General features: G+C 39.3%; 1 protein-coding gene across 1 annotated transcript; it reads right to left on the bottom strand.

Annotated features, from left to right (window-relative positions):
• Positions 1 to 169: 169 nt before the first annotated feature.
• Positions 170 to 9,112, bottom strand: LOC132103880 (REST corepressor 2-like). The gene is made up of 13 exons (XM_059508949.1): positions 8,487 to 9,112; positions 6,743 to 6,865; positions 6,393 to 6,467; positions 6,043 to 6,123; positions 4,587 to 4,639; positions 4,338 to 4,499; positions 3,849 to 3,973; positions 3,702 to 3,768; positions 3,205 to 3,444; positions 2,665 to 2,742; positions 2,293 to 2,350; positions 1,608 to 1,825; positions 170 to 1,450 (listed from the first exon to the last, which is right to left on the bottom strand). Exons 2-13 carry the CDS (start codon positions 6,861 to 6,863, stop codon positions 1,094 to 1,096), a joined length of 1,635 nt encoding a protein of 544 aa, XP_059364932.1. The 5' UTR covers positions 6,864 to 6,865; positions 8,487 to 9,112; the 3' UTR covers positions 170 to 1,093.

Here is a 9,112-nt window from a genome sequence, read left to right on the forward strand (position 1 = left end):
CTGGTTTGGTTTGGCAACACAAAACTAATCCTCTAATCCTTTAACTATCATCATGGTACAGGCCCCTGGTTGGGACATATTTCAAACATAATGTATTACCTACTGGTAGGTCTAGTCTTTTGCATGTAAAATATCTGGAGAATAACAACAAACTAATTTGGTCATTTTTCACTTTATTTAAAAAAAAAAAAAATCTAAAACAAAAATAGTCACAAGCAAATCCAGTTCACATGTAAACAGTTCTCACATACACATAACATTTTGGAAGAAACAAGAACTCTTGCACAAGCTTCCTCAGGAATCATCTTTAGTGTTTTGATGCCTCTGTGTTTGTATTGTGCCTTTAAGAGCAAGTATAGTGTATTCCAAGTTGCAAAGAAAAAAATCAAGTATTATTTTGCATCACTTAGTGCTTAGTCAATATTAACTAGTACTACATAAATTCACTACCTAACAATATCTTAAGAACCTAATTATACAAACGACAAAAACTGCTTCACCCAGTATTATTCACTTCATTGGGAGAGTGACTATATACAATTTCCCAGTTTCCTGACACCAGGTGCAATTCAGAACACTCACTAGTTCCTGTAGTCATGCACACCAGGTGATATGCAGCTGCTGCCATAGAAGTGTAAGGAACTCACATAACTATGTTGTCGTGGCAGTTTTTAATTCCAGTGTATAAGGTTTTTACCCCACAATTTTGGTTAAACTTCCACTGAGTATCTATGACAGAAGGTCAACAGTGGAAGCTGTTGTGCTTGAGACTGTTCACGAGGTAAAGCTGTAGAACCTGAGGACAGATGGGTTTGTGGAGCAGTAGGGTTTGTTTTTTGGCAAGATTGTGGTTTTTATGCATGAACATGGAGGATTCTCATTGGATCAGACTTTATAGTTTCATCCTTCCTGACTTGCTAAACGTGTGTTCTGGTGCATGTCCAGCTTTGCTTCCAGTTTACCTCATTTTTCCCCCATCTCTTGAAAGGCATTGCTATACATTGCCCCTTACACTGATTTGAGAACAAATTATCTGTTAAATGACTGTTTGGGTGTCTTAAACCATTATAAAAGGGTAAATACTACATGGTGATCAGTGTGACTGGGGGGATTCCACCTTCAGCCCCAGCAGTGAGGGTGGCAGCTGTCCAGCAGAGGCAGAGGAGGAACTCAGAGAGTTCCTCAGTGCCCCCTGGTGGATCGAGGATGCCACTGCAGGTCTGATGAGCGGAGGGGGAGGGGGAGGGTGATTGTGGGGCGTCCGGTTTTGTAGAGGTCGCGTCTGTAGCGGGGGAGGCTGGCGCAGCAGGCTAGGGGGTGCTGAGGGGGGTGCAGGGCGCAGTAAGGGGGGAGGCTGAGTGAGGGGTGGGGAGGACTGGGTAATGTTAAGAACATCAGAAGAGGACAGTGAACTGTCAGAATGAGGTGGAGAGATGCCATCCATCTTCACCTGCAATAACAAAGAAAGATGCAAAAGAGTTCCTCAGTGGTTGTTAACTGTTTTTTTTCTTCTTCTAAATCTCTAAGCTAAAGCCCTGCCTGCTGGAACAAGTCCTATTCAAAAGCCTTGACAAATTCAAATAGTCTTTTTCCTCGTTCTCTCTCACCTCATCGTCTTCCGCTCCTGCTGACCCATTCAGCTCCATGTTCACGATCCTCCCGCTGCTCCCTTGCACCACGTCCTGTTCTGCCTGCCATTCATGGAGCACCTCCTCCAGATTGAAGCGTCTCCGGTAGCTGACAAAGAATAAGCTGACCTGTGCCACCGTCTTGTTCCCAATCACGTCAGCTATGGCTGCAAAGTCTTTACCATATCGCCTGACAGCTGGACAGGATGTGGATGACAAAATGGCTAAATGATAATACTGCTCAGCGATGCTAAAAATTAAACAAAAATAACCAAAATGATATTCTAATGAATTCAGTCTGTAGTATCTAGAAGACATCTAGCTTTGAAACAAGCTATATGATAGAAATTCCCTTTGTATTGCTTTGAATATACTCAGCATGATCCAGAAACTATGCAGATGAATAATTGATCATAAATACTCCATAACAAACACAAATTCTCTATTTGATTTCATGGTCACTTTAATCACTGCAAGATTAAAACAATCTCCCACTTTCATAAAAGGCTGCAAATTGGTGACTAGGTGCTCGCTTGAAACTACATTTTTAGAATATGTATTATTAGTTGCACCATACATTTTAGCATGTTAACTCATTGGTTAGCTGGATAATTTAGCTGCTATTTGCTGTTATCAACTCGTTTTCATTGATAATCCAGCTCACCTTGAACGGCCAGGAGCTGCTCCTCTGTTGTCCAGCGAGAGTTGTTTTTTTGGGTGGGCTGAATGAAATGCAGTGCAGGGAGAAAAATTATAATGTAGCATAACATAGGCATTTTGCCCAGAATCTACTTGCAGGTTTAGCAGAGAGAAAATTCTGAGAGAGAGAGAGAAAAAATATATACTTTCAAAATATAATGCAATCAGGCTTTATCGGTATCTCAGAAACAGAGCCCATACATTCAAATTTTCAGAATACATTAAATGGCATGTTATAATATGCCTTGCTATTTAACTTTCTCATGTATGCCAGTTTTTCAGTGTAGTGAGAGTGATGTGTAGGTTGTACATCAGAGCAATGCGGATAGAAACGTACCTCTGATGGTCTCAAGTCTTCAATTCCATCACTCAAGTTGTGCTTGAGAACACTGGTGGTTTGCTTGATACTTTGGACCTAAAACAAAATAGAAATGCAAAAATGTTCTAAGCGGTGATTGTTGTGTATTTAATCTTCCATTCAAAAATGTTGAAAATTTAAGGGTCTGTAATTATTTTTTTATTAGTTTCACCAAGGCTGCATTCATTTGTTCAAAAATACAGAAAAAAAACAATATTGTGAAATATTATTACAATTTAAATGAACTGTTTTCTATTTATTATCAATGTTGTTTCTTTGATCAATAGAGAGTACAAAGAAACAGCATTTGTTTTTGTTTTTTGTTTTTTTAAATAAAATGTTTCACTTTTGATCAATTTGATTAATCCTTGCGGAATAAAAGCAAAAAAAAAACGAAAAACTAAGGATTTCAAACTTTTGAACCGTTGTGTAGCACACAAACCCCTTTATTGTGTATTCACTTGTGAGTCTCTCAGATTTACTACCAAAAACAATGTGATTTGTTGTGTTGCACATTACCTGTCTTTTCAGAGACACTAGCTGTGAGTCTAGCTGTCTGAGACTAACAGCTCCTGAATCAGTGGAGGCTGAGAGAGCAACAATGTCCTCCTGTTCCAAGTGCATGCCTTTAGGAGGTCTGCGGCGAGCCCGAAGAGGGTGGTGTCGGTACTGCGCTCCCTGGTTCTCTTTCCGAGTCGGACCAGACTTGCTTGAACCTTTATCACTCCCTCCTCCATTTCCAGAGCTCTGCTTCGTTGTCTGAAAAGTTGCACAAATACAATGTAAATGCAGTCATGCACATGGTCTTTTTTTTTTTTGATGAAGATTTTAGATAAAAATTCATATAAATGTTTAAAGGAAAATGGATGCCTTTATGTGACTGGTCATCACTTTTTTAACCATTTTGCCTTCATTAGTCCCTGACCGCTGATTTTTTTAGAACTACTTACTGTAGAATATTAAAATACTGTATTGAATAGTTTAATATGGACTTTTTTCTTACACCATAGACTCACCTCTTTCTTGCCGTTGATCTCAAAATCACTGTCACTGCCTGGATCTCCTTTCTCAGTCTCATCGTTACTGGCAGAAACAAAAACACACACTTTGTCATGATTCATTGTCTTTTCTCTCCATCTTTCTCTCTTTTGCTCTCCTTGTACCTCTCATCCTTTTCTCTCTTGCTAAGGAGCTTGCGTGCTTGACGGTCCATGACGCTGGTCCGGGTTCTGGTTTTCTTCCAAGAGTAGTAGTATTTCACCAGGCTTGAGATCAGTTTGTCTGGAAGCTGAGAAATAAAATAACAGATGGTTAAGACTAAGCATATACAGGAAAAAAAAAGAACAAGATGTCCTGTATCAAATTTGTGACTTTGAGTATTTGAACTGCTTTGTACAAAAGGTCAGATGTTCTTGCTTCCACTGAAGCATGAGATGCTCTTTGAAACATTCTCAAATCATTTCCATGTTGTAATGGATGACAGCAAGACAACAGTTCAAAGTGTCTACGAGTAGAGAGACCTCTCTCTGACTCTGGTGTGATTCTACACTGGGCCGTATCTCAAGATGCCTGCTCTTCTGTAGTTGCAGGCAGATGTGAGAGCACCAGATGACTCTTATATAACCCATCTTGACTGCATCCCACCCGCTCACCATCTGTTGGATGCGATGGAAGCTCTTGCCATGAAAGCTGAAAGCCTGTTCGAACAGAACTTTGTCTTCCACTGTCCAATCTTCAGGAAAGGGAGTGAAGTTTGCCAGGTCAGCCAGTGACTTCTCCACATCGTGCTTGTGCCACAGAAGCATGCCAAGAGCCTGTTGATATAAGACAGAAGGACTCTGTCAGTGATCTATGCCTACATCTAGAGGATTTGCCATTCTAATATTTAAGTGAAATCCTACCTGTTCCATGTTGTATCCGTGCTTCTCTTTGGCCATCAGAATATATTCATCCACTGAGAGAGAGAATGGAAAATGCAGTTTCTGTACAATCCACAATGGCAGATTTGGTAACAGTGTACAAAGGTATTACTAACTACCAGAATACAAATGATTCAATACGTTACGAGGCATCACAAAAACATAACAGAAAATAAATAATGCAAATGCATATATATTAAACTTTGGATCGACAGTGGATCACTTCGAAATAATAATTCAATTTTTGCCATTTCAAAAATAATCAATTGAATTTGATACGATACAATCAGATTAATTCCATTCACTACTTTTTTTTAATGCATTTATAACATTCTTTAAATAGGCTATGTAATGCACCTACTTACATAAAAAATAAAATCTACTTTAGACTTTAAAAATGCGTAAACTATATTACCAGATATTGTATGGTAACTTTGATAAAAACGCCACAAAACTGGACTACTTTCAGTTTCACATATGCACATATTCAAATAAAGAAAATCATTTAAATATTGCACATTAAAAATTGTGATTTATAATGTGATTATCATATACAGTACAGACCAAAAGTTTGGACACACCTTCTCATTCAAAGAGTTTTCTTTATTTTCATGACTATGAAAATTGTAGAGTCACATTGAAGGCATCAAGGGCTATTTGACCAAGAAGGAGAGTGATGGGGTGCTGCGCCAGATGACCTGGCCTCCACAGTCACCGGACCTGAACCCAATCGAGATGGTTTAGGGGTGAGCTGGACCGCAGACTGAAGGCAAAAGGGCCAACAAGTGCTAAGCATCTCTCGGGGAACTCCTTCAAGAAGACCATTTCAGGTGACTACCTCTTGAAGCTCATCAAGAGAATGCCAAGAGTGTGCAAAGCAGTAATCAAAGCAAAAGGTGGCTACTTTGAAGAACCTAGAATATGACATATTTTCAGTTGTTTCACACTTGTTATGTATATAATTCCACGTGTTAATTCATAGTTTTGATGCCTTCAGTGTGAATCTACAATTTTCATAGTCATGAAAATAAAGAAAACTCTTTGAATGAGAAGGTGTGTCCAAACTTTTGGTCTGTACTGTATGTAGATAGATAGATAGATAGATAGATAGATAGATAGATAGATAGATAGATAGATAGATAGATAGATAGATAGATAGATAGATAGATAGATAGATAGATAGATAGATAGATAGATAGATAGATAGATAGATAGATAGATAGATAGATAGATAGATAGATAGATATGCATCTAGAAAACAGGTGAGAGTATTTATAATAATCACATCATTATACAGCATTATTCTGGCTACATTATTCTGGCTTCCCATTAAAAATAAGTTGTTTCTTTTCTTTTGCTAAAGCACTCCTCATCAACAGCCTGAGCCAGACTCTCAGAAGTTTTTAGTAATTTCTACATGTGAAGAATTGTTCCTTACACATGGCATTGGACACTTGACTATTTGGTGACCAGACCAGCATACTCCTCTGGTCATTTTCACTGTAGTGGGATGCACTGTCTGTCAACACAAAGAAGAAACATGTCTGTCACACAACACAGCAGACCTCATCTCACAACCTTGTTGTTTTTTTACTTTTCTATGACTCTGCTGTTTTTGTCTACATTTCTTTATTATATATATATTCAAAGACTAAAGCAGTGTCCTCTTCTACTCCCCATAACTTGAGTACACACAGAAACACCCACACACAGCCCTTTATCTTATCATGCTCATGCATACTGTGAAAACTGCATGGAGTTCAGGGATACATATTCATCTCTTCTAACTTCCATCTCTCTCTTTACCTGGTTTGAACTCTGGGATCTGTGCCTGGTAGTCCCCACCAATGCGGATCATACTGTCTGTTTCAAAAGAGCAAGAGGGAAAAGGACGGTCAGAGATAGAAACTGGCAATGCATCCTCACAGAGGGCAGAGGAAGAAAAGTGAGTGGAGAGAGGGAGGGGAGGAAAAGAGAACAGGGATGCATGACTAAATTCTCATACAGACACTGATGCATTCAAACATTTTACTCTTAAATGAAACAATATAAGATTAATGCTGTGCTACCATGTAAGTGGATGAAGGTGCAGATGGCGGTTTGGAGTTGAGGTTTGTGTGTGAATGTGTCAGACGTACCATGTGTGTGTTCCTCGTCACTGCTCTCTTCCTCAGAGGGCTGGCTGTTCCCGTTTGTGACTGTTTTGGCCCTGCTTCGGGACAGCACACCAGACCCTGAACGCTCCATCACTGATGGCATGGCTGAGAGAGAAAGAGAGAGAGTGTGTTCAAAGGGACCAGCAATGACCTTTGTTTATAACATCTTAAAGGGACAGTTCACCCAAAAATTTTAATTGTGTTAGCCTATCATTTGACATGAGTGCATTTAACCCATTCAAGCGCACACACACAGCAGTGAGTGGTGAACGAACACACACACACCATGAACACACACCCGGAGCCGTCTCATAGTCCCCCAGGCTCACACCCTCATGTCATTCCAAATCTGTTTATTTTTTTGAGGAATACAACACATATTTTAGAGTATGTTTCAGCTGTTTTTGCCCATACAATGAAAGTCAGCGGGGTCCAACACAAACATTGAGCCCTAATAACTCACTGACTGGACACGAGAGAAACATTTTTCAAAATACATTTTTATGTGTATGATGCAAATTAACTCACTGACCCATATTATTTTTGAGGTTCTCTAAAGGGTTCAGTCTGAGAACCCCAAATGGTGCCTCGAGTATCTTTCCACATTCACAGTACAGTGACGAATCTTTGTATTCTGAATCTTTATCGACTTTCTCAAGAAATATTATTCACATTATATACACATATTTTCATTCTCTGAACGTCTGTTAAGAAATGTAATGAGAAAACTAATCTCGAATTAATACAATTTAGTTGAAATATATGTGTATGGACATGAAGTTCGGCTCAAGAGACAGTGGAAGTTGTGGAGGTTCAAATGCTCTTGGTTGTGTTTTCAGCAGCAGGTGATGAACTTCACTGAGGCATCAAACCACAAAGCCAGGGGTATAGGCATAAGTGTAATTTTTATACATTTGTAACGAATTTAGATAACTTTAATTTTCAACGCCAATGAATGAGACTTTTTTTTTCGGTGGACAAGAAGTATTTGTTTCGCGAATGCTTCCAGAAAACACAAACAACAACAACAGATGCCATCCTTCAGAAAACGAAACAATGACCAAAGCCTTTATTTCTTAAGCTATTCCCATTGTGACCGCCAACCAGCAAACTGTAAGTTACCTCTCGCTATTTTCCTGAATAATACCTCACGAGGCTGCCGGAATTGTGACTTTGAACATACAAAACATCTACACAGACATAAAAATTAAATGCTTCTGATCTAGATATGTACACAAAAGATGCATTTGCGAGATAAAATTATGCGTCAACGAAATCTAAAATAAGATTATATATTTGTTCTTTATACGTAAAAATAAAATATATATTTAAAAAAATCGTTGTGTCATAAAATGAAGCGTTGAATAGGGCACGTGACGTCACGAGCAGTGTCTACATTGCCTGAAGTTGCCATCGGGCTCAGTGTGAATTAAACGTGCGCTTCAGATGCGTCCAAAACACTCAATATGAGGCGCTGAACTGTCCTTCGCTTAACAACATGCCCAATCAACTCTTAATAGTGTTTCAGCTGAAAACAGTTACCGATTGCCTCCTAGAACTCCGAGAGGTCGCATCACTCCGACCACCATCCAGTCATCCGTGCCTTGTTCATTTAAACATTTCTGCGAGTAACGTTAAACGCGTACGGATCTCGCTCGGGCAATCATTATTCATCATTCAAACTTAAAAAGTACAGAAACAGGAAAAAAAGCATCTTATCCCTCACCTCACCTTTCGCACAGTCGTTTATTCAAATCTGAGTCCTTTTGTGTAGAGCCACGCTTATGTCCCTATTCCAGTTGTTGGCTGAACATTTGTCTTTAAACGTTAGTTTCCAGTCCGAATAGCAGTTCACTACCTGGCTTGATTGCTTTTGCTATCTCTCCTATTCAAACTTATAAAGCGACAGATAAGTGTTGTAAAACATCAGCACCGCGCACGTTTGTTAATGTACAAACAACGTTAAAGCTTCTGTGGATATTCACACGTTTCTCATTCTCTCCGGTTCATCGCTTCGGCCGCATAGGGATCCTCTCCGTGTGTGTATGTGCCGGGGAGACCTGACGACTCCTCACAACCGAGGAAACCTTCCGCGCTGTTCGCCTCTCCCCAACTAACTTCCATGTCAATTACATAGTCCCTTTAACCGGCGTCAAATTAATAACAAGTGAGATTCTGACAGAGTAAAATCTAAAAACGTGTGAGTCAATCTAACTCTCGCCGTTCACATACGCGCAATATTCAATATTATAAACAAAAACGTTAAATTATCCCCTCCTGTCCTATATTTAGATTTAAACAGATATCTAAACGTATTCAGAGCATCCCGTACAACTCTCTTCGTAAAATGAA

This window comes from Carassius carassius, chromosome 2, assembly GCF_963082965.1.
Source record: "Carassius carassius chromosome 2, fCarCar2.1, whole genome shotgun sequence".
In the NCBI taxonomy this organism is placed as follows: Eukaryota; Metazoa; Chordata; class Actinopteri; order Cypriniformes; family Cyprinidae; genus Carassius; species Carassius carassius.